General features: G+C 44.9%; 1 protein-coding gene across 1 annotated transcript in view; it reads left to right on the forward strand.

Annotated features, from left to right (window-relative positions):
• The window catches only part of SF3B1 (splicing factor 3b subunit 1), a 1956191-nt gene that overhangs the window by 1309387 nt on the left and 620622 nt on the right, over positions 1-26182 (forward strand). Inside the window, exons 13-14 of the mRNA XM_044060306.1 lie at positions 10825-11007; positions 11695-11806. Coding sequence (XP_043916241.1) covers positions 10825-11007; positions 11695-11806 — 295 coding nt within the window. The remainder of the gene's footprint in view (positions 1-10824; positions 11008-11694; positions 11807-26182) is intronic.

The following is a 26182-nucleotide window of genomic DNA, read 5'->3' on the forward strand; positions in this document are numbered from 1 at the left end:
GATTTTTCCTTTGGGGAAACCTTGCACACTTTAAGGGAACACTTCCATTGGGAAGGCCAAGACTTTTCTGATTCCAAGAAAAGACTTAGGGAATTTCTTTTGTTACCTCAACACAGACCTCTGGCTATACCTCCTGTTTTGGACATACTTGATGATGTTTATTCGGAGGCTTGCCTTAACCCGGATTCCCTGCCTCCTGCACCAGTCAAACCTGATAGGTACTACAGAGTTCCTAACTCTCACCAATTTCTCTACAAAAGCCATAATGCTGACCCTGAAACCATTTCTCAAGGCCCCAAGGGATTGAAGGCCTCTACTGCCAAGAATCCACTTCCTGCCGAAAGAGAGTCAAGATCCTTAGAAAGGTGGGGAAAAAAGGTATATACCTCGGCCACCCTAGCCATGAGGGCCTTAAATTGTCAGTTTCATATGCTTAAATATCAACAGTTCCTGTTATCACAATTAAGGAATAAAATGTCTCAACCTGAACAACCAGATTTGAAGGAGTTGCAGGATATGATGCATAGTGCAGAGCAAGTGGGTAAACACACCTTACAATGTGGCTATGATGCTCTAGAGGCCTCAAGTAGAGCGGCTGCTACAGGATCAGTCATTCGTGAGACATGCCTGGCTTAGGGAACAAAACTTGCCTGATCATGTGAAAGCTAAACTTCTAGATGCTCCTTTACAAAAGGATGTGCTGTTTGGTACTAATGCTGAGGAGATATTACGGAAAATGGAAGAAAAAGCCAAATCTATGCAAACTGTCAAAGCTTTTTTACAGGTCCAACCACCAAGTTTTAGCAGAAATTGGCCCTCAAAAAACTGGTCCTTTCCAGCCACTGACAAGCCCCAAAGAGGTAGATTCAGACGCACAAGGGGCAGAGGGCAATCACAAGGATCATATAGAGGCCGACAATGGCAGACTCCAGCACCAAGAGGTGGCGAAGACATTGCACAACAATACAGGAAACAAACCCAATGACTCCCTCATTTCCATGCCAAGCAGGTCTCAGCTGGCAGCACCTTTGGGAGGAAAGCTAGCATTATTTGCAAGAAATTGGCATATTGTCACATCAGACAAATGGATCATGGACATTATAAACAGAGGCTACAAATTTCAATTCCACACTCTTCCAAAAATGAGAGGCATGCCAAACCTGCCACACAATCAAAGGGCAGAGGCACAACTACAAATTTCAAAGCTCATAAGCATGAGAGCTATACAAGAGATACCTACTCACGAACAAGGTCAAGGTTTTTATTCAAGACTTTTTCTGGTACCAAGGAAAGGAAACGACTGGAGACCCATTTTGGACTTAAACATCCTAAACACATTTTTACTCGTACCAAAATTCAAGATGCTCACATTACAGCAGCTTCTTCCCATGCTGGGCAAGGAGTTCTGGCTGGTAACATTGGACCTCAAGGAGGCATACCTGCATGTCCCAATCAGACAAAGCTGCAGAAGATACCTCAGATTTCTTGCAGGTTCAATTCACTATCAATTCTCTGCATTGCCCTTTGGCTTATCTACTGCGCCCAGAGTATTCACAAAGTGCCTGGCATCAGTGATTGCCTACTGCAGACTTCAAGGGATACAAATTTACCCTTATTTGGACGACTGCCTGATCCAAGCAGACAGCAAGCACATACTTCTGGAACATCTGGCTTATGTGACACGGTTACTGCAATCTCTGGGATACACAATCAACAAAGAGAAATCCAGGCTAACACCATCTCAGAAAATAATTTTCCTGGGTGCCAACTTGGACACAAACACCCAGATGGCCTATCTTACACCAGAAAAACAGGGGCAACTAACTCAGTACTTCAAAATACTAGCAAATTGTACCAGGCTTACTGCAAGGAAAATCCTGCAGGCTCTGGGCTTCATGGCATCTTGCATTCTTTTAATCCCATGTGCAAAGCTGCATATGAGGAAACTTCATTGGTACCTAAAAAACCTATGGTCTCAACACAGTCACAGTTTGGAAACAATAATACCAATAATTCCATGTTTGCAAAAGGAATTTCTATGGTGGGCCCAAGCATGTCAAGCAAATACAGGCCTCCCATTCTGCAAGCCTCAAGCAAATCAAGTCATCACAACAGACGCCTCAGATTATGCCTGGGGGGGCGCACATGACAGGTGCATTCAGGGCAAATGGTCCCAAAAGGAAAAGCACCTTCACATCAATCAAAAAGAAATGCTAGCAGTAATAAATGCAATAACAGCTTTCAAGGACCTCCTACATCCAGGACAATTACTGATAAGAACAGACAACACCACAGTAATGTGGTACATAAACAAACAAGGAGGAACACATTCATACCCCTTGTGCAGACTAGCCATGACTCTTTGGAACTTGGCTCAGGAATGGCAAATCGAACTTCAAGCACAGTACTTGCCAGGATTGGAAAACACGTTGGCAGACAATCTAAGCAGAAATATGACACATCCACACGAATGGAAGTTGCATCCTCAGGTGTTTACAGAGATAATCCAAGCGTGGGGAAGGCCAGACATAGATCTTTTTGCCTCCCACAGGAATCATCAATTGGAAAAGTTTTGTTCGAGGACCTTTCATCCAAAGGCCTGGAGAGTGGACGCCCTTTCATTCAGTTGGACAGCATGGACAGTTTATGCATTCCCACCTCAGCCTCTCCTGCCCAAGGTGCTTTTGAAAGCAAGAGCAGACAGACCGAAGATGATACTGATTGCTCCAGATTGGCCAAGGCAACACTGGTACCCACTCCTGAGGAGCCTAACACATACTCCTCCCTGGTCCCTGCCTCTAATGCCTCTTCTGCTGACTCAGCACAGCTACAAAACTCTTCACAGTCAGCTGAAAACACTCAATCTCGCTGCATGGAAAATTCCTTAACACCACAACAGACCTCCAAGGAGGTGCAGGATGTCATTTTGGAGGCCAGAAGGCCATCTACTAGAAAAGCTTACTCCGCAAAATGGAAGCGGTTTTGCTCTTGGAATGAGAAAAAAGGCCAGGACCCTAGAAAACTGAACTTGCCTCAGGTATTACAGTATCTAGCTGAGCTGCTGAACAGTGGACTTTCATTTTCTTCCATTAAAAATCCATGCCTCAGCCATTTCTGCAGAATTCAACACGGATCCTCCTTTATTTTCTCACCCACTCTTACGACAGTTCCTCAGAGGGGCTAAGAATATAAGACCACCAAGGAAACAACCAATACCAGCCTGGGATCTTAATTACATACTAGAAAAATTAACATTGCCTCCTTTTGAACCAGCTGCCTCAACAGATTTGCAATATTTGTCCTGGAAAACAGTCTTCCTTCTGGCTATCACTTCAGCTCGTAGGGTTTCGGAACTGCAGGCCCTCATGGCGGTGCAGACATTCCTCATCTTCCATCAGGACAGGGTTTCCCTTCGTACCAACCCGTCATTTATGCCAGGGTAGCTTTAAATCAAGCCATACACCTACCTTCCTTTTACCCCAATCCTCAAAACAAAGGGGAAAGGCTGCTACACCCTTTAGACATCCATAGGCAGCTACGTTATTATTTGGACAGAACAAAGCCCTTCAGGAAATCAGAACAACTCTTTGTGTCCTATGCTGTAGGGGCTCAAGGGAAGCCAGTTACCAAGCAGACTATTTCAAAGTGGATAGGCCACTGCATACGGTTTTGTTATTCCTATCATGGGAAATCTATTCCTACAGGCATCAGATCACACTCCACCAGGGCCACAGCTACCTCTACAGCCTTCCTCAGAGGAGTTACTACCAAAGATATTTTTGGAGGCAGCCACTTGGAGTTCTGTACATACCTTCTCAAAACACTACCACCTGCCTTTATATTCCAAAACTAGAGCAGGCTTTGCCACTGCTGTGTTGCAGGGCATTCTGGCTCAACCCAGTTCCTCCTAGTACCTACCACCCTGTGCACAGCTTTGGGACTCTACCCATCTGTGATTACTGCAGCTGTGTGCACTATGAACATAGTACAGTTTTGTACCTACCATAAATGTAGATGTTCGAGTGCTAATACAGCTGCAGTACAGGTTTCCCTCCCTCCTTCCCTTCTTCGTAAAGGCATGGGGCCTTACCCTCTTCATACAACCTGACTGGGTTATCCTTCTATGGTTTATTTGCTTGCAACTACTGATTTTGGATTATATTGCATTGCATGTATATTTATATATATAAACATAATTTATGTATTGCTTTCCTTCTGGGGGCACCTGACATCTGGGGCAAGAAAGACTGAAGAACATGGCGTCGGCTGTGTCTTATATACTCCGGCCTCACTGACGTCAGGAGAGAAAGCGGCAACAACCGACGCCTGACCTAGACTTTAGAATTTGGCCGACCGAGGGACCGCCTGACGGCAGAGAACCCATCTGTGATTACTGCAGCTGTATTAGCACTCGAACATCTACATTTATGGTAGGTACAAAACTGTACTTTCCCCTCCTTCGCTGCTTGAAACAAGAATTATGATGTGGTGGGCAAGAACCCAGGCCTCCCTCTATAAGCACCCACTCCCTCTCAGACTATGCATACAGATGCATCAGATCTGGGAAGGGGAGCAACTCTGGGACAAAGAAAAGTACAAGGTTTGTGGACAGACAGACGGACACAAACTAGACTACATAAACGTCAAAGAAATGAGAGCAATCCTCCTTGCTCTACAAGCCTTCTCATCCCTGTCTAGAGCAAGGCCCTCTCAAAATATTCACGGACAACACCACAGTCTTGTGGTATCTCAACAAACAGGGACAAATTAAATCATACCTCCTATGCAGACTAGCTCTGCAGGTGTGGGAGCTGGCCACCTCACAGGGAATTATCCTACCGGCAGCCTACATACCCTCCTTGCACAACTCCCAGGCAGATTACCTAAGCAGAATCATCTCAAACAACCACAAATGGATGCTTCAAAGAGATGTCTTCCTGAATCTGGTCCACAGCTGGGGTATACCTCAAATAGACCTGTTTGCCTCCACCATAAACAGACAACTTCCTGGTTTACTCCACCAGGACACCTGACCCCAAGGCACTGGCAACAGATGCCTTCTCAATGTTCTGGAAGGGGAACTTTCTGTATACATTCCCCCCTTCCCCTTTATTCAAAAGGTGCTGCTGAAAATTCAGCAGGACTCACCAAAAGTCTTGCTGGTGACTCCCTACTGGCCAAGACAGCACTGGTTCCGCCTTCTTTATTTGTCCAAGGGCAGTCACCACAAGTTACCCCCTTCAGTGGACCTGATCACACGGCACAAGGGGACTCAGATACACCCACAGTGGCAATCCCTGCACCTCACCCTGTGGCTGATAGGATTCTGATCCCCTTCAGACATCTGTACAACGAGGACATGCTCAGTGTCTTGCAGGAGGCCAGGAAACCCAACACAAGAAAATACTATCTCTCTAAGTGGAAAAGATTTTCTATTTGGTGTCACAGAAGACAGTCGGACCCACTGGAAAGTGACATTTCTCTTTTCCTGTCTTACCTGTGTGAACTATTGCAGACAGGACTGGCCTACTCATCTTTAAAAGCACATTTGTCTGCAGTCTCTGCCTGTCTACCTCTGGATCCACCCCTTGCATCCAGACCCTGCTAAACTCTTCCTCAAAGGGTTACTACACTTGAGACCACCCAGGAAACCGTCCCCACCTCCCTGGGACCTTAACTATGTATTAGGAAAAACTCACTTTAGCCCCCTTTGAACCAGCAGACAAAGCTCCCGTAAAATTTTGCACATGAAAAACTGTTGTAGCTCTGACCTCAGCCAGAAGGGTCTCAGAGCTGCAGGCTCTTATGGCTACACCACCCTTTTTAGTCTTCCACCTTGACAGGGTGACACTCAGGACTAACCAGTCATTCACACCCAAAGTAGCAAATGACCTATCCTTGAACCAGGCCATTCACCTACCTACTTTTTTCCCCAACCTGCAAGGGGATAGTGAAAGTGTACTTCATTCACTAGACGTCCACAGACAACTTAGGTTTTACCTACATAAAACCAAGCCCATTAGGAAGTCAGACCAACTGTTCATCTCCTTCCACCCCAGAACTCTGGGGAAAGCTGTGACCAGACCATCTCAGCCTTGATCTCCAGGGCCATTTCATTCTGCTACCTACACCATGGGAAGACCTTGCAGGACAGTGTCAAAGCCCACTTCACCAGAGCAATGCCTGTTCTGGAGCTTTCTTTAAGGGGCTAGACACCAACACCATACTTGAGGCAGCTACTTGGTCATCTGTGTAAACCTTCACCAAGCACTACAAGCTGGACAGTATCTCCAGAGCCAGGGTGGGGTTTGCCAGGTCTATCCTACACGGATTCCTGGAAACTTCGTCTGGGCCACCACCCAATCCTCAGTGAGCTTTGGCATTCACCCGCATGTAAAATACTGCAACATTGGAATAGAAGGACATAGGAAAGTTGTATAAAATCGTACCATAACTATAGATGTCCTTCACTTCCATGTTACAGTATTCCTTCCCCTCCTGTCAGGTTGCACTTTGACAATGGACAGGCTATGCCCTTATAGGATTGGCTCCAACTGGAGCTTGTGTTCTGAGGGCTGGTGTATGCAGACATTTTTATGGCCCACATTCCTGCTGCCACGTCAAAAGAGGGACTGAAAATCTTTGGAATCCTGGGGACGAACTGGAGAAGAAGGATAAACCCACATGTAGAATACTGCAACATGGAAGAGAAGGACATCTGTGGGTATGCTAAGATTTTACACAGCTTATCTTTCCTCTATTACCCTGTCTAAAAAAGGAGCTCCGGTGGTGGATAACAGCTGTTTCTAAATCCAGGCCTCCCCATTCACCCACTGCCACCAACTCAAGTCCTTTTCACAGATGCATCGGACATGGGTTGGAGAGCAGCCCTGGATCACCACACAATTCAGAGAGCGTGGTCACCCTACCAAATGAGGGACCACATAAATGTCAGGGAAATTAAGGCATTAATACTTGCCCTTCAGCAATTCCAATCCCTCATCAGACCAGGGAGATTGAGTATACACAGACCACATGACAGACTTGTGGTACATAAACAGGAGTGGACCAGATCCTACATCCTTTGCAGACTAGCCATGCAGGTCTGGGGTCTGTCACACCTCCTGGTTGTATCCCTCCATGCAGTCTACATTCCTTCCAACCAGAATACTGTGGCAGATACCCTAAGTAGATCCAGAGCACAAGCTCACAAATGAATGCTTCACAAGGATGTGTTCCTGAACATTGTCCACCAGTGGGGTATTCTAGAGAGACCGACCTGTTTGCCTCCCCCTTGAACAAGTAATTCTCTCAGTTTTGTGCCAGAGAACCCCATCCTTAAGCTTGGAGAGTGGATACCCTATCAGTCTCATGGAAGGGGAAATTCCTATATACATTCCCTCTCCTTCCACTTATTCCAAAAGTCCTGTTGAAAATCCAACAGGAAAAGCCAAAACCCTTGCTGGTGACTTCCTATTGGCCAAGACAGTATTGGTTTCCCCTTCTCCTTCACCTAGTCAAGGGTAATTGCTGCAAGTTGCCCCACAGAGTGGACCTACTCAAACAGAACAAGGGCTCACTTCACCACCCAGGAAACCTCCTGTTGACCCTGTGGGTGATAGAGCTGTGATTCTGTTCAGACACCTTTACTCTGAGGACATGCTTCAGGTCCTAGAGGAGGCCAAGAAACCTACAACTAGAAAATCTTACTTCTCCAAATGGAAGAGATTCTGTCTCTTGTGTCCTAATAGAAACTAGGACCCGCTAACAGCAGACCCACCTATGGTTTTCTCCTATCTGTGTGAATTGCTTAATGCAATATTAGCTTACTCCAAAAGAGTCCATTTGTCAGCTATCTTTGCCTGTCTGCCCACTTTCTCTTCCCTTGGCTTCTAGATTTAAAGCTAAACAATTCCTTAAAGGCATCCTCCATATCAGACCACCCAGGAGACCTGTAGCTCCACCGTGGGACCTCAACTTTGTGCCGGAGAAATTGATTCAGCCATCATTTGAGCCACCTTCTTCTGGCTTGCTTAAATACTGTACTTGGGAAACTGTCCTCCTGGTTGCCATTACCTCTGCCAGGCGGGTGTCAGAGTTGCAAGCCCTTATGGCATCTCCTCCTTCCTGTCTTTCCAAAAGAACAGGTTTTCCTTTAGGACCAACCTCTCCTTCATGCCCAAAGTTGTCAATGAATTGTCCTTAAACCAGGCAATTCCTCTCCCCAGAACAGTAGTAAGAGGATCCTCCACAACCTAGATGTACATACACAGCTCAGGTTCTGCCTATACTAGACTAAACCCTTCAGGAAATCAGACCAATTGTTTGTGTCCTTTTACCCCATGGCCCTGCGATTGCCTGTTTCCAAACAGACCATCTCTAATTGAATGTCTAAATCCATTGCCTTTTGTTATGCTCACCAGGGTAGAGTCCTTCCAGGTTCAGTGTCTTCCTCAAGGGCCTTTCACAAGTGTTTAGAGACAAACTACATCCTAGAAGCTGCTACTTGGACTTCTATTCACACCTTCAGTAAACACTGTAAGCTGGATTCCATCTTCAAATCCCGGGTGGAGTTTGCCAAGGCCATTCGGATGGCATCATAGAAAGTTCCTCTATCTTTCTCCTGTCTTTTTCTTCATGAGCTTTTGTACTCTCCTTTATGCCAGGAATACTGCAATAGATGAATAGAAGGACATGGATTAGTTGTGTAAGAACTAAGGGTAGATGTCCTCCTCTTCTCTGTTGCAGTATTCCAACCCTCCTTCCTTCTCCCTGCTTACTCGCTTTCTTGGATACATTGATCCTCATTACCTTGGGCTGTCTGCCTGGGGCTTCAGTTCTGAGGGTGGTGCGCGCATACATCTCTTTTATGGACGTTGTCTGTTGGTAGCCTACGTCAAGACGTACAGCACACCCAAGGTAGCAAAAAACTTTGGTATACTGGCCAATGACAGATCGTCGCCTTGACAGGCAATTCCATTATGCCAGGAATACTGCAACAGAGAAGAGAAAGACATCTATCATTGTGGTAAGATGTCCGTCTATTCCCATGTTGCACTTTTCTTAGTGTGGGATTCTCCACCTCAGGCGACCTGAACATCTGCTCCTATACAAAAACTTAAGCCTAGTTGCTGTAGGGCCGTAAACCAGGGACCTTAAATGTGATGTCTGCATACACAGACCTCACAACTTAATTACCCAGTCAGATAGGCAACTAGTACGAGCCAAGAGATGTCCACAAGAAGTGTGAAGTGCCATTTGCTGGCTAGTCTGATCATAGTCTAGGGGGTCCTGCAGAGTGCCCTCTAGACAGGCCAATAGAAATGAAGGGGGCTAGGTGGGAGGGTAAGGAATACTGCAACAGGGAAGAGCAGGACATTTGTGGTTATGGTAAGATTTTTGCACAACTATTCTATGTTCTTCTATTCCCATGTTACAGTATTAGTGTGGGAGAGTGCCACAGCTTAGGAAGAATGAAAAGTGGAGGTAGAGGTAGCTGCTTTCAGAAAGCCCTGTAGGATTGCCCTGACAAACCCTGCTCTGGCTCTGGAGATGTGGTCCAATCTGTAGTGTCTGGTGAAGGTGTGCAGGACGACCTCCAACATGCAGGAGAAGAACATCTATGGTTATGGTAAGATTTTACACAACTATTCTTTTTTTTTTTTCCTACCTAGGAGGTATCAGAATTTACTGTCACTCCATTCATCTCTCCACGTTTCCCCTGCTCCAGGGTAGGGAAGAAAGAGTGCTGCACACCTTTAATGTGTACAGACAACTGAAAGTTTACCAAGACAAAAAAGTTTTAAAAAGATTGGCCAGTTAATTTCTCTTGCTGACGAGAGAACCAGTTTCTAAGTAAACTTTCCCCATGCGAGACTGTAATGGGATCATTTTTTGTTGCTCCAGCAAAGGGAAACAACCTACAAGTACAGTCATTTCACACAGTACCAGGGCTACTGCCACTACTGGGGCATTCATGCAGGTTGCAGACTTTGGAAGCCACTGCCTTGTCATCTCTCCATACATTTACTGAGCATTACCGATTAGGCTTGGTCCGGAGCCATACTCTGAGGGTCACCACTCAGGCTGCATTACCCAGTCTGTGGCTCTGGGAGTTATCTCAGATATTAGGAAAACTGTAGCAGTGATCTATTGAATATAGTAAAATTGCATAAGTAACTTGCCATAATAGTAGATGTTAGAATAAGTCACTGTTGCACAACTATTTCCCACCCACCTTCCCTCTACAGGGGTGACATTGAATTCATCCTTTCTGTGGCCAGGATGAGTAATTCTCTTCTTATCCCTTTCTTGTATACAATAATCTTTTCTTCCTTCTACAGTGTGCTTGCTTACTTTAGGGCAGATTAACAGTATTAGATGGGGGGGGGGGGTTCCCTCTCTGCACCTCATATACTTGAATTACATGTAGCTCACAGGGATAGGCCTACAATTCGGCTTGCATACTTAGGCTTGTGCCTGCTCCTTCACCGGCACATAATTTTAGGGGGTAAGAAAGCTCTGAAAATGATGCTGGTGTATGCCTCCCTTGTACTAGCACCCATTTTCCTGAAGTACAGCTCATAACTCTACTGCTAGTACTTCAGGAAAATGGAGTGAACAGAACAGCATGCAGAAACTTGATGATCAGGGAAGCTGTATATTTTCTTACGACTTTTATATTTTAGTAGAGGAAAAAGTGCCTGGATTTTTTATTATTCTTAGTTGAAGTTTTGTAACATTTTTTGAATATTTTTCTTTAATGTGTAGCTAATATTTTGTTTCATTTTATTGCTTTCTAATTTTGATTTATTTCATTCGCAGGACTCTGTTATGTTGAATGGCTTTGGCACAGTTGTCAATGCACTTGGCAAACGGGTAAAACCTTACTTGCCTCAGATCTGTGGTACAGTTTTGTGGCGTTTGAATAATAAATCTGCAAAAGTCAGACAGCAAGCTGCAGACTTGATTTCCCGAACAGCAGTTGTAATGAAGACCTGTCAGGAGGTACTCTAGAAATTCACACTAAAACCATAATTTTTCTCATTTGATGTTTTTTGTCTTCTTGCACTAAGTTTTGTCCACTTTCTCAAAGTCTCTCTTGTCTTATATGTTCTGCATTGAGCTGTGCACACCAGAAGTCCTGGTTCAAAAATTGACCTTAAAGGGCACTTGTATATCACTGGTGCTAGTGAGCTGGTGTCTTGGGATAAATGGATGTGGTTAGAATGAATTAGGTTACAGAACATTGCTTTCTTCCGGATTACAATGAATGCATATAGCTTTTCTGTCACAGAACTGTACCTGGTGTTCTTTGACAGTGAATTTTGATTTTCGTTGTATTGACTTTTTTTTTTAACAGAATAGTTTATATAATACAAGTCCATTCCTACAAAATGTTTTCGGTTTGATTTTATCTTAATAATGCCAGCAAATTAACATTTGCTGGCTTGCAGTATGACTGCTAGAGGTGTGGCTAAGAATTAAAACTTCAGAAGTTGAGACACTTGTTAGGGACAGGTACATTTATTGTGATTTGTGTGTTTAAGGTTTTAGTCCTACATTCATCCACTTGTGGAAATGGACTAAAATGGAATCCAGAGACACTGGAAGTTTGTCAGGCAGACTGTTTTCAATAGGGTACGCAAATAAACTTAACTGTTTAGTGTGTTAACTTTTTTTCTCTCTTTCCAGGAAAAACTGATGGGGCACTTGGGCGTTGTGTTGTATGAGTACTTGGGTGAAGAATATCCTGAAGTACTGGGAAGCATTCTAGGAGCACTTAAAGCAATTGTGAATGTAATAGGCAAGTATTTTCATTTCTCAGCTCTCAGAAATCATCTTAGGTGTGGTGTTTTCAAACTTTTGTGATGTGAGGAGGAAAAAACACTTGAAGCTGTACAAGTTGATAGCTTTAGGATGTTTTGTGATGTTAAGTCAGCCGTATACCACCTAATTTATGTTGTCCAAAGGCATAATTCCATTCTTTGTTTCATATAAAGGAGACTGGAAATAACACATTTGAAGTGAATTGACAACATTAAAGGTTTTGTGTTAACTTTTTTGCCACCTTTAGTACTGTTTTTTTTCCCAAACGTGTGATGTTATGTAGTCCTATCTTGCCTCCATTAGTACGTGTGGATTGACTCCGACTCGGCCGCTTAGAAAGCCTGAAAACTTCTGACTGGTTCGTGGCTAGTAGGTATCCCATGGTGCATGCCGCATTCCCCAGATCTTGTTTGCCGCGTCTTCAGTGGGAAGCTTCTTTTGGTTTGCCGTGGCTGTGATTTAGTTCTTTATTATTACTACTACTTAGGAGTTTTTTTTGCTTCGTGTGAAGTGTTCTTCTGATTGCTGGCAGTTTTATTGTGATACCGATTTGTGTCTTAAACCAGATTTGACTTACTACTGTTTAAAAAAAATTCTTGGGCCTGTTGGCCTTTTGTGTGTGGTTCTCGTGAGTGTGTGCTTTTAGACTAGACTGTTTAACTTAGAAGTGCTAGTTAACTGTCCCCTTTTTCCTTCTTGCACTAGGTTCAAGTTAGAGAACCTAGTACAACCACTTTTATTTTTTGTTGTGTGTGTTAGGGCTAGATCTGCTTAAGTTAGAGGATCTAGTTTCTCTCTTGTGCGAGTGTGTTGGTTTTTCTCTTCTGCCGTTATGTCCAAAGAACATAAATAGTCAGGGTTTAAAAAGTGTACTAAATGTTCTCAAAAAAATGTCCATCACTGATGGACATAGCATCTGTGTGTACTGTTTAGGGGGCATGCATCTTCAAGAAACTTGTCTCTCTTGTCATTCCTTTAGCCCTAGAGTGCTGCAGGAATGGAAGAATAAAGCTGATCCTAAAAGGCATGTTAAAACCTTCCTTCAAGGAAGACCTAGCCAGATGTTCTTCTTGTTTCACTGTTGCAGTCATTACATTTGGGTAATCTGCTGGCAGGTTGCCCTCAGTCGGCCTGAATTCCAAAGTCTTGGGTCCTGCGTCGGTTGCTGTCTTCTCTTCTATGATGTCAGGGGTATAAAACATGCAGCCGACGCCATTTTCTTTAGTCTTTCTTGCCGCGCGGTGCCTGAAGCAGAAGCATTTCGCAATTGCCGGTTGGCCGACTACTGAAATATTCAAATTTGAGTTTCAGAACCGAAGTCTTCACTAAAGCTAAGGACCCCGTTGGGGAAACTTTTTTCTTGCTTTTTGCCGATGTCAGAAAAAGTTAATTGTATTACTTGTGGGAAGCAAATACCTCATAAGGATTTCCATTTATACTGTATTCCTTGCCTAGGCCATGATCACAACGTGCCTGGCTGTCGGTTTTGTGCTAAGTTTAACCAACGCATTATTAAACGTCGGTATATTTTTGCATCAAAGTATTTTGGAAACAGATTTAATTACCCAGAAATGTCGTCAGATAGCAATCCGACTACCAGAGTACATAAAAAACACAAAGAAAAGGACAGAGAAAGGCAGTCGAGATCCAAAGCCGACGATGAAGCTTCCCCTAAGCCAGTCGCTGGTACTCAGTGGGGCTCCTTCGCAGCCCCTGATACCCGCTACCTTCGAGTCGCAGGCCTCTACCGACACCCATGTGGAGATCAGCAATGCCGCAAGATACTCAGGGTATTGGACCGGCAGATGCATCTCCCTCGGATGGGTCCGGAGCCGCTGAGCAGGCACCGGCTTCTGAGGGTGTATTCAGACCTCAACATTTGTACATCAAACCGATGACAGCTGCAAAACCAAAGAGAAAAGCAACTTCTAAAACTAAAAAACTGACGCATGAGCCACGTGCACAGGTCTCTATGCCTAAAAAACAGATGATCAAAATGGCTGAAGACCTTATTACCTTGATCGGGGTAACCATCCCCAATCCAGATAAGAGGCCTAGGCAAGACACTGATTATGAATCTCAGATCAGGTTTCTATTTCTTCTGATCAGGAATTATCTATATCTCCCTATGAGGATTCTGATGCTGAGGAGTCTATTCCATCTGCATCTCCTCCTGAGGATTATTAATTTGGAGAAACCTTGCATACTTTGAGGGAACATTTTCACTGGGAGAGTCAAGACTTCTCAGAATCAAAACAGAGGCTCAGGGATTTCCTTCTCCCTCAGCACAAATCTTTAGCCATTCCCCCTGTTTTAGACATTGTGGATGATGTGTTTTCGGAGTCGAGCTTGACCCCTGACTTCTCTACCTCCGGCTCCCAGTAAGCCTGACAGATATTATAGGATGTTCTTTGTGTTTCACTGTTGCAGTCATTACATTTGGGTTATCCTGCTGGCAGGTTGCCCTCAGTCGGCCTGAATTCCAAAGTCTTGGGTCCTGTGTCGGTTGCTGTCGGCTCTTCCCTGACATCAGGTCATCAGGGGTATAAAAGATGCAGCTGACGCCATTTTATTCAGTCTTTCTTGCCACGCGGTGCCCGAAGCAGAAGCAGTTTGCAAGTGCCGGTCGGCCGACTCCTGAGATTTTCGTGTTCGAGTTTCAGATTTGAAGTCTTCATTAAAAGCTAAGTACCCCGTTGGAGAAACTTTTTTCTTTCTCCAGACCGATGTTAGAAAAAGTTAATTGTATTTCTTGTGGGAAGCAAATACCTCATAAAGACTTTCATTCTTACTGTATTCCTTGCCTAGGCCCTGACCACGACATTGCTAGTTGTTGGTTTTGTGCTAGATTTAACCAACGCACTATTAAGCGTTGGTACGATTTTGCATTAAGCTATTTTGGGCTAAGATTTAGTTATACAATTTCGTCGGATAGCCATCCGATTACCGAAGTTCACAAAAAACACAAGGAAAAAGAAAAAAAGCAACCGAGGTCCAAAACCGACGATGAAGCTTCTCCTAAACAAGTCGCCGGTTCTCAGCGAGCCACTTTCGCAGCCCCTGACCCCCGCTACTTTAGAGTCGCAGGCCACTAACGACTCCCAGGTGGAGTCGGCCAGGCCGCAGGAAACTCAAGGTATTAGAGCCTCGGAGTGTATTCCCTCAGATGGGTCCGGAGCCGCTGAGCAAGCATCTGCTTCTGAGGGTGTATTCAGACCTAAACAATTATATATTAAACCGACTTCAAAAACTAAAACACCTTTAAAGGCAAAGAAACAAGTTCACCAGCCACAAGGACAGACCTCCATGCCCAAAAAACAGATGCTCAAAATGGCCGAAGACTTAATTACCTTGATCAGGGGTTCCCATCCCCCTCCTGATAAGAGGCCTGGGCAAGAGACAGACTATGAATCTTCAGATCAGGTTTCCATTTCTTCTGATTCCTCTTCTGATCAGGAATATTCTCTTCCCCCCATGAGGATTCTGATACTGAAGAATAAATTCCTTCAGCTTCTCCTCCTGAGGACTACTCTTTTGGGGGAAACCTTGCATACCATGAGGGAGCACTTCCACTGGGAGAGCCAAGATTTTTCAGAATCTAAGAAAAGGCTCAGAGACTTCCTTTTACTACCTCAACACAGGCCTCTCTAGCTATTCCACCTGTGTTGGACATTGTAGATGATGCGTTCTTGAAGTCTAGTCTGACACCTGGCTCTTTACCTCCAGCTCCTGTTAAGCTGGACAGATACTACAGGGTCCCCTGACTCTCATAAATTCCTTTTCAAAAACCCTTCTGCAGACCCAGAAACTATTACTCAGGGTCCAAAAGAGGTCAAGGCTTCTACTGCAAAAAACCCTACCCCCTCTGACAGGGATTCTAGGGCTCTGGATAGGGAAAAAAGACTTGCACATCTGCTACTTTGGCTATAAGGGCCTTAAATTGTCAGTTTCATATGCTCAGATATCAGCAGTATATCATGTCACTGCTTAAACAGAAAATGATGGCAAATTCTGAATGTGCAGAAAAAGAAATACAGGATTTATTGCATGCAGCTGAACAAGTTGAAAAGCATACTTTGCAATGTGGGTTTGATTCTCTGGAGGCATCCTGCAGGGCCGCTGTTACGGGTTCTGTCATTAGGAGGCATGCTTGGTTAAAGGAACAAAATCTGCCTGACCATGTTAAAGCAACATTATTAGATGCTCCTTTACAACATACTACCTTGTTTGGTGTTAAGGCAGAAGAGGTGTTAAAGAAAATGGAGGACAAAGCTAAATCTATGCAAACGGTCAAGGATTTCTTACAGGTACAGCCACCTAGATTTAGCAGACACTGGCCTACAAAGAATTGGTCCTTTCTAGTCTCAGACAGACCTCAAAGGGGCAGATCCAGATGCCCTAGAGGCAGATCACAGCCGCAAGGATCCTACAGGTCTAAGCAGTGGAGTGCTTCTACCTCCAAAGGTGGAGAGGACAAATCGCAATCATACAGGAAACAGTCCCAGTGATTTCCCCCTGCCTGCACCAAGCACTTATCTTCTGGCAGCACCCTTAGGGGGAAAACTAGCACTTTTTTCTCAAAATTGGCACATTATAACCCAGGACAAATGGGTTCTACACATAGTGTCACAAGGCTACAAGTTTCATTTCCATACCCTGCCAAGGGCAAACGGTTGGCCAGACCTGCCAAAAAAATCAATGGGCAGAGGCTCGAAAACAAGTTGCAGCTCTCATGGACATGAGGGCTATTCAACCAGTGCCACAGCAAGTGCAGGGGCAAGGATTTTACTCGACTGTTCTTGGTACCCAGAAAGGACAAAGCATGGAGACCAATACTGGACCTATCTATTCTAAACACTTTCCTGGATATACCAAAATTCAAGATGTTGACCTTACAGCAGCTTCTGCCCATACTGGGCAGCAAGGCTTGGCTCATGACTTTAGACCTAAAAGAGGCATACCTGCATGTCCCAATTAGACAATCATGCAGAAGATACCTCCGATTCAAGGCTGGCTCAAAGCATTTCCAATTCTCTGCACTGCCCTTTGGCTTATCTACTGCGCAAGTGCCTGACACCAGTAATTGCTTACTGCAGACAGAGGAATACAAATATATCCTTACTTGGACGACTGCCTCATACAGGCAGAGAACAAGGACATTCTACTACAGCATCTGACTTTTGTGATAAGACTTTTAACAAGCCTAGGGTACACGGTCAACAAAAAGAAATCAAAGCTAGTACCCTCTCAAGAGATAATATTCCTGGGTGCAAGCTTAAATACAACTGCCCAGATGGCTTATCTCACTTCAGACAAAGTCAACTGACTACCTATTTCAAGGAAATGGCAACAAAGGCCCAGTTATCTGCAAGAAAAATTCTGCAGGCTTTGGGCTTCATGGCATCCTGCATCTTACTAATTCCATATTCAAGACTGCATATGAGGAAAATTCAATGGTACCTAAAAAGTGTCTGGACACAACATTGCCACAGTCTGGAAACAATGATTACTCTAATTCCCTGCCTGCAACAGGAGTTTCAATGGTGGGCAAAGGCTCGTCACCAAAACAAGGGACAGCCATTCTCACTACCCCCAGCCAGGCAGAGCCTGACGACGGATGCATCAGATTATGCCTGGGGGGCACACATGGCAGGAAGAGGCATCCACAAACCAAAAGCATCTACATATCAATCAAAAAGAGATGCTAGCTGTTCAAAATGCCCTGACAGCCTTCAAGGGCCTACTTCATCCGGGACAGCTACTGATAGACAGACAACACCACGGTCATGTGGTACATAAACAAGCAGGGAGGGGCACTCATTCTTATCCCCTGTGCAGACCAGCCATGGCTTTATGGGACACAGCATTGTCTTACCAAGTTCATCTGCAGGCACAATTCCTGCCAGGAAAGGAAAATACTCTGGCAGACGAACTAAGCAGAAACCTCATGGATGCCCACGAGTGGCACCTGGATCCACAAGTCTTCAGCATGATAAAGAAATGAGGACGCCCGGACATAGATCTATTTGCCTCCCCTCAAAACAATCCACTAAAAAGATTCTGCACAAGGACTTATCACAGACAACTTGGAAAGTGGACGCCTTATCTTTCAACTGGACAAACCTATCAGTATATGCCTTTCCTTCACTGCCTCTCCTCCCCAAGGTACTCCTAAAGGTCAGTCAGGAGAAACTAAAAATGATTCTGATTGCCACAGACTGGCCATGCCAGTACTGGTATCGGATCTTAAGGAACTTCTCCCAATGCCCAGTCTGGACCTTACCTCAAATACCTCATCTACTGTCCCAGCAAAACAATCAGATTCTGCACAGCCAACTCAGGACCCTAAACCTGGCAGCATGACGGATAATGTAGCCATACAAACGACACCTCTCAGTAAAGCTGTGATGGATGTCATTTTAGAAGCCAGAAGGCCTAGTACTAGAAAATCTTATGCTGGGAAATGGAAGAGATTTTGCGCTTGGAACCAAGCTCAAGGAACTGATACAGCTATCCCAAATATTCCTCAGATTTTGCAATACTTAACTAAGATGCTGGACAAAGGCCTGTTTTTTTCATCAATTAAAATCCATGCCTCTGCCATTTTGGCTCATTATAATACAGCGCCACCATTCCTTTCTCTTCCTTTATTAAGGCAGTACCTCAGAGGAGCCAAAAAATTAAGGCCTCCAAGGAGAACGCCAATGCCTGCATGGGACCTCAATTATGTCTTGGAAAAACTCACCTTACCTCCTTTTGAGCCAGCTGCTACTTCAGATATAAAGTTCTTATATTGGAAAACAGCTCTACTCCTAGCAATAACTTCTGCAAGACGAGTTTCAGAGCTACAGGCTCTCATGGCTGTGGAACCCTTTATCATTTTTTTTATCCAGACAGGGTCTCTCTGAGAACAAACCCCACATTTATGCCTAAGGTGGTATCCAGTGTGGCCCTTAACCAAACAATTAATTTGCCAGCTTTTTACCCAAACAAGGGGGAGAAAATTCTGCATTCTTTGGACATACACAGACAACTTAGATTCTACTTGGACAAAACTAAAGTTTTCAGAAAGACAGAACAACTACTAGTGGCATATGCCACAGCATCACAAGGAAAGGCTATCTCCAAGCAGACTATTTCAAAGTGGATAGGTCACTGCATTCGTTTCTGCTACTCACAGCATGACAAACCAGTGCCTAAGGGCATTAGGCCACATTCAACCTGAGCTGCAGCCACTTCTGCAGCCTTTCTCAGAGGAGTACCAACCAAAGACATTTTAGAGGCTGCTAATTGGAGTTCAGTGCATACCTTTACAAAACATTACAATCTGCCTCTTTACTCTAAATCCAGGACAGGCTTTGCCATTGCAGTTCTGCAGGGCCTCATAGCCGCTCCTAATGCTGTTTAGCTCCAGCCCCCCAACCATAGCTTTGGGACTCAACCCAAATGTAATGACTGCAACACTGAAACACGAAGAACATAGTACAGTTGTGTACACTTACCATAAATGTAGATGTTTGAGTGTATTCACTGTTGCAGTCCAGGTTACCCACCCGCCACCCCCCTTATTTTTGCTGGAACTTACCTTTACTTCTGTAATCTATACAACCTAGGTGATGTATTTGCTTATAGATGAGGGTAAAGCTTATTTTTGGTGCATGTATGTTTTATTTACATAATTTTAGCCTACCCTGTTTGGGACACCTGACATCTGGGGCAAGAAAAACTGAATAAAATGGCATCGGCTGCATCTTTTATACCCCTGATGACCTGACGTCAGGGAAGAAGTGACAGCAACTGACGCAGGACCCAAGACTTTGGATTTCAGGCCGACTGAGGGCAACCTGCCAGCAGGATAACCCTAATGTAATGACTACAACAGTGAATACACTCGAACATCTACATTTATGGTAAGTGTACACAACTGTACTGTCCCTCCCTGACTCACATAAACTTTTATTTAGAAACCCTGCTGCTGATCCTGAAACTATTTCACAAGGTCCAAAGGGAGTTAAGGCCTCAACAGCAAAAAATCCTACCCCCTCAGCCAGAGATTCAAGGGCACTGGACAGATAGGGAAAATGGTTTATACATCTGCAACCTTGGCAATCAGGTCCTTAAACTGTCAATTTCATATGCTTAAGTACCAACAACATGTTATGGGATTGCTGAAACAGAAAATGATGTTGATTTCAGATTGTGCAGAAAATAAAGAATTGCAAGAATTATTGCATGCAGCTGAACAAGTTGGAAAGTGTACTTTGCAATGTGGTTTGATTGTTTAGAGGCCTCCTGCAGGGCCGCAGTTACTGGATCTGTGATTAGGAGGCATGCCTGGTTAAAGGAACAAAATGTGCCTGATCATGTTAAAGCTAAATTGCTAGATGCACCTTTACAGCCTGATTCTCTGTTTGGTATTAAGGCAAAAGAGGTTTTAAAGAAAGTGGAAGACAAAGCTAAGTCTATGCAAACTGTTAAAGACTTCTTACAAGTGCAGCCACCAAGATTCAGTAGACACTGGCCTACAAAAAATTGGTCCTTTCCTGTGTCAGAGCTCAAAGGGGCAAATCCAGATGCCCTAAGGGTTCCAGATACCAGGCGCAAGATTCATACAGGTCAAAGCAATGGGGCGCATCAACTTCCAAAGATGGAGGAGATAAAGCGCAAACCTACAGAAAGCAATCCCAATGACTTCCCTCTGCCTACACCGAGCACTTATCTTTTGGCAGTGCCCATAGGGGGGAAATTAGCACTTTTTTCTCAAAATTGGCAGTTAATAACCCAGGGACAAGTGGGTACTAAACATCGTATCACAGGGATACCGATTCCATTTCCACACTTTGCCAACGGCAAATGGTTGGCCAGGTCTGCCAAAAAATCAATGGGCAGAGGCACAGAAACAGGTTACGTCCCTCATGGATATGGGGCCATTCAGACAGTACTAGAACAGGAAAAAGGACAAGGTTTTTACTCAAGACTGTTCTTGGTACCCAGAAAGGACAAAGCCTGGCAGCCAGTACTGGATTTATCGATTCTGAACACATTCCTGGACATTCCAAAATTCAAAATGCTGACTTTGCAGCACTTCTGCTCATGCTGGGCAAGAATGCTTGGCTGGTGACTTTAGACCTAAAAGAGGCATACCTGCACGTCCCAATAAGTCAAGTCGTGCAGAAGATACCTCAGATTCAAGGCTGGCTTTATGCATTACCAGTTCTCTGCACTGCCCTTTGGCTTATCTGCTGCGCCCAGGGTCTTTACAAAAGGCCTGGCACCAGTGATAGCATTTTGCAGACAAAGAAGTATACAAATCTATCCTTACTTGGACGACTGTCTCATTCAAGTAGAGAACAAGGACACTCTACTTCGACACCTGGCATTTGTGAAAAGGCTTCTAACATGCCTAGGGTACACAATAAACGAAAAGAAATCACAACTGGTACCCTCTCAATTCCTGGGTGCAAGTTTGAATACAACTGCCCAGATCGCTTACCTCACGCCAGACAAACAAAGGCAACTGACTACTTACTTCAAACTGATGGCAACAAAAACCCAGCCTTCTGTAAGACAAATTCTACAGGCTCTGGGCTTCATGGCATCCTGCATCCTACTAATTCCTTATGCAAGATTGCATATGAGGAAACTTCAGTGGTACCTAAAAAGTTTATGGCGTCAGCATGCACACAGTCTGGAAACAATGATTCCTCTCATTTCCTGCCTGCAACAGGAGTTTCTATGGTGGGCAAAGGCCTGTCACCAAAATATGGGGCGGCCCTTCACTCTACCCCCTGCCAGCCAAACTTTAACAACAGACTCAGATTAAGCCTGGGGGGACCACATGGCAGGTAGATGCATTCAGGGCAAATGGGCACCAAAACAAATGCATCTACACATCAACCAGAAAGAGATGCTAGCTGTTCAAAATGCGCTAACAGCCTTCAAGGACTTGCTTCATCCAGGACAACTACTGATAAAGATGCACAACACCACAGTCATGTGGTATATAAACAGGCAAGGGGGCACACACTCATATCCCCTTTGCAGATTAGCCATGGCACTGTGGGACACAGCTTTGACCTACCAAATACATCTTCAAGCTCAATTCCTGCCAGGAAAACAAAACACTCTGGCAGACTATTTAAGCAGAAACCTTATGGATCCTCACGAGTGGAAGCTAAATCCACAAATCATCTTCAACATAACAGAGAAATGGGGGAGTCCAGACATAGATCTGTTTGCCTTTCCTCAGAATTATCAATTGAAAAGATTCTGCACAAGGACTTATCACAGACAAGCATGGAAAGTGGACGCCCTATCCTTCAGTTGGAAAAACCTATCAGTTTACGCCTTTCCTCCTCTGCCTCTTCTACCCAATGTCCTCCTAAAAGTCAGACAAGAGAAGCCAAAGATGATATTAATTGCCCTGGACTGGCCCCACCAATACTGGTACCCAATCCTAAGGAACTTGTCTCAATACCCAGCTTGGACCTTGCCTCAAAGACCACAACTACTGTCCCAGCAAAACAATCAGATCCTGCACAATCAACTACAGACTCTGAACCTGGCAGCATAGCTAATCATGTAATCATACAAATGACACCTCTCAGTAAAGCTGTGATGGATGTCATTTTGGAAGTCAGAAGGCCTCGTACTAGAAAATCTTATGCTGACAAATGGAAGAGTTTCTGTGCTTGGAATCGAGCACAAGGAACTGATGCAGCAGAACCACTTATTCCTCAGATATTACAATACTTAACTTAGATGCTTGACAAAGGCCTATCTTTCTCATCAGTCAAAATCCATGCCTCTGCCATTTCGGCTCATTGCAATACTGAGCCACCACTCTTTTCACATCCTTTACTAAAGCAGTATCTTAGAGGAGCCAACAATTTAAGGCCTCCTAGAAGAGCACCATTACCTGCATGGGACCTCAATTATGTGTTGGAAAAGCTCACCCTGCCTCCATTTGTACCATTTGTTACCAGTGATATAAAGTTCTTATCATGGAAGACAGCTCTACTACTAGCTATTACTTTCAGCAAGAAGAGTTTCAGAGCTACAGGCCCTCATGGCTGTAGAGCCTTTTATCATATTTTACCCAGACAGGGTGTCTCTGAGGACAAATCCTACTTTTATGCCTAAGGTGGTTTCCAGTGTGGCCCTTAACCAAACAATTCATCTGCCAACTTTTTATCCAAATCCACAGACCAAAGGGGGGAGAATTCTGCATTCCTTGGACATACACAGACAGCTAAGATTCTACTTGAGCAGGATTAAAGCTCTAAGAAAAACTGAGCAATTACTAGTGTCATATGCTGCAGGATCAGAAGGAAAGGCTATTTCAAAGTGGATAAGCCACTGCTTCCGTTTCTGCTTCTTATAATCCTGTGCCCAAGGGCATTAGGTCTCATTCCACCAGAGCTGCAGCTACTTCAGCAGCCTTTCTCAGAGGAGTACCAACCAAAGACATTCTAGAGGCTGCTACTTGGAGTTCTGTTCACACTTTTGCAAAGCATTACCATTTGCCTCTCTAAGTCCAGGGCAGGCTTTGCCACTGCAGTGCTGCAGGGCCCTTATAGCCCCACCTAATGCTGTTTAGCTCCAGCCTCCCAACCATACATAGCTTTGGGATTCTACCCAAATCTAATGACTGCAACAGTGAAACACGAAGAACATAGTACAGTTGTGTACACTTACCATAAATGTAGATGTTCGAATGTATTCACTGTTGCAAGTTACCCTCCCGCCATCCCCCTGTCATTCTAAAGTTTATCTTTCCTTCTCTATCTTCTACAACCTATGTGGTGTATTTGCTTGTAGATGAAGATGAAATTTATATTGCTGCATGTATTTATATATATATATATATATATATATATATATATATATATATATATATATATATATATATCTTTTTGGGGGCACCTGACATCGGGGGCAAGAAAAACTAAAGGAAATGACGTCGGCTGCATGTTTTATACCCCCTGATGACCTGACATCATGGAAGAGAAGACAGCATCCGATGCAGAACCCAAGACTTTGGAATTCAGGCCGACTGAAGGCAACCTGCCAGCAGATTACCCAAATGTAATGACTGCAACAGTGAATACACGCTAACATCTACATTTATGGTAAGTGTACACAACTGTACTTTCTTCCTCCTCTGCTAGGTCGCAGTCTTCTAGAAAGGATAAGAGCAAGGCCTCTAAAAGGCCTTCTCCAGCTTCAACTTCTGTCTCTGAACCTCCACAGAAGGTACCAAAATCAGAGTTGGCTTCTGTCTCTTCGGCTCCACTGTCTTCGGAGCCGATTGAGATTCTGGACACGGACCCTGCAGTATCGGCACCAAGTGTTTCAGTGCTGATCACTGGCAGTCCTCTTCAGAGCCGGTCTGCAGACATTCCACCAGTCTCCCCTACTCTAAAATCACCTTTATTGCAGAGAGCAAGGTCTCCCACACTGTCCTCCAGATCCTCCAGGAGCTTATCTGAAGAAGACATCGAGAGAGTGGTGCTCAAACTCCTTAAGTCATCGGCCTTGCCAAAAAGTGTCATTGGCTCCGACCCTTTCGGTCTCTAAACCGACTCCTGCTGCCGATCCTGCTCTTTTTCCTCCTCCAAGCCAGATTGGACCTTTGGAGCCGATGTTGTTGGTACCGACTATAGTGTTGTACTCTGCTCCACCACCCCATATGGTTGTCTCTGAGCTGAGCTCCGCTTCGACACTATCCGCACCGTCCGAAGTGTCTAGTGTCCAGGGCGTCAGCCTCGAGGGGGACACTTGGAACCGAACCTCTTCGGTCCAGAGTCTTTCTCTTGGTGCGTTGGCCCGAGTGAGCTCAGACCCTACATCGTTCTCGGAGCCGATTCTTTTGGAGCCATCAGCACCTACGCTCTCTTTGGAGCTGGAGGAATCTGTCTTCGTGAGGATGAGGAGCATATTGGATAGTTCATCCGTACCATGTACGAGTACTGATGCTATACTCCCTCAAGAGCCGACTAGGGTCTCAGCATCCTCTCTCCCCCAGGATGGTAGAGACCCGCAGCCTCAGGACCCCCATTTGGATGGCCCCTAATCTTTCGAGACCTCTCCAGAAGACCCTGCTGAGGAGCCCCCTCGGAAGAGATCATGTAAGAGGAAGCATGTAGACTCCCCTGATGAGTCTGTCACATCTGACACTGACCTCGAAGAGTCAGAGGAGTCCCCTAAGTCGTCCTCTGAAGATGTCTCCTTTGCAGACATGTTGGAGATCCGCAGGCACAGAGGCGGCTGGCCCACCATTACCCGTCCGGTGAGGAGTCAGTGTACCTGAAGGCTTTCGGGTCTCAACCCTCAGCTTCATGGGTGTCTCCTCCATTTGAAGAATTGCTGGATCTTGTGAGTCAGAAAGCATGGCAGACTCCTGATGCCGTGGAACCGGTCCCCACAAGGCCGAATAAATTTCTTTCCGCCCCTAAAGACAAAGAATTTTTATCCAAGGGTTTACCTGTTGATGCCATGGTGGTGGTGACGGCCACTAAGAAGGAGCTAGCAGAGACTACTTCTATCCATCCACCTAATAAGGAATCTCGAACGATGGATAGGTACGGGAAGTGTATCTTCTTTTCAGTGACTTTTACACACTGTTCGCTGAACTATCACATTTTACGAGACTTCAGAGAGATCTCTTAAAGGAGTTAGGAGATACTCTTCAGGGTACCTCTACTGAACCAGTCCCATCTACAGTGTTGGCTCAGTTGGCTACTCTCACATCTATTAACTATTCCATGCGGCCGATTTCGTATGCAGCTGATGGTGCGAGTAGGGCGGTGGGTTCAGGAGTCTCCTTAAGGAGAAATTCTTGGATGCTTCTGTGCAACTTTGCTGAGCCTTTCAAATCTACATTCACCAATGCTCCCGTGGACGGATCCTCTCTTTTTGGACCCAAGGTGAAAGATACCCTCACCAGGTGTGAACAGGAAGGAAAGAGACTCTGCCATGGGAGTCCGTTTTACCGTTCCTTATAGACATTACCCTAAAGGTCAGAAGAGCGGTAAAATGTGGTTCAAGAAATCACAGAGACCTTTCCTGGACACACAGGGGTGATTCCTCCTTCAGAGGCAGGCGAGGAGGAAATAATGGTAGACGTCACCCTCTAGGCAGGGGAGGCCCACAAAATCAGGGAGGTCGCAATTCCTTTCGTGGACCGTCCCTATCAGCGTTCCTGATGTGGAACCTGACTGTGCGTCTCTGGAGCCGGTCGGGTGTTGCCAGTTCCATTACCCAGAAGCCTGGCTAAATCTCACTCGAGACAAGTGGGTACAAGACATTATCACCAGAGGTTACGCTATACCCTTTTCCCTTCCACCACGCC

The sequence above is a fragment of the Protopterus annectens genome, chromosome 2.part0 (genome assembly GCF_019279795.1).
Source record: "Protopterus annectens isolate FY-2018-M chromosome 2.part0, PAN1.0, whole genome shotgun sequence".
Lineage (NCBI taxonomy): Eukaryota > Metazoa > Chordata > Ceratodontiformes > Protopteridae > Protopterus > Protopterus annectens.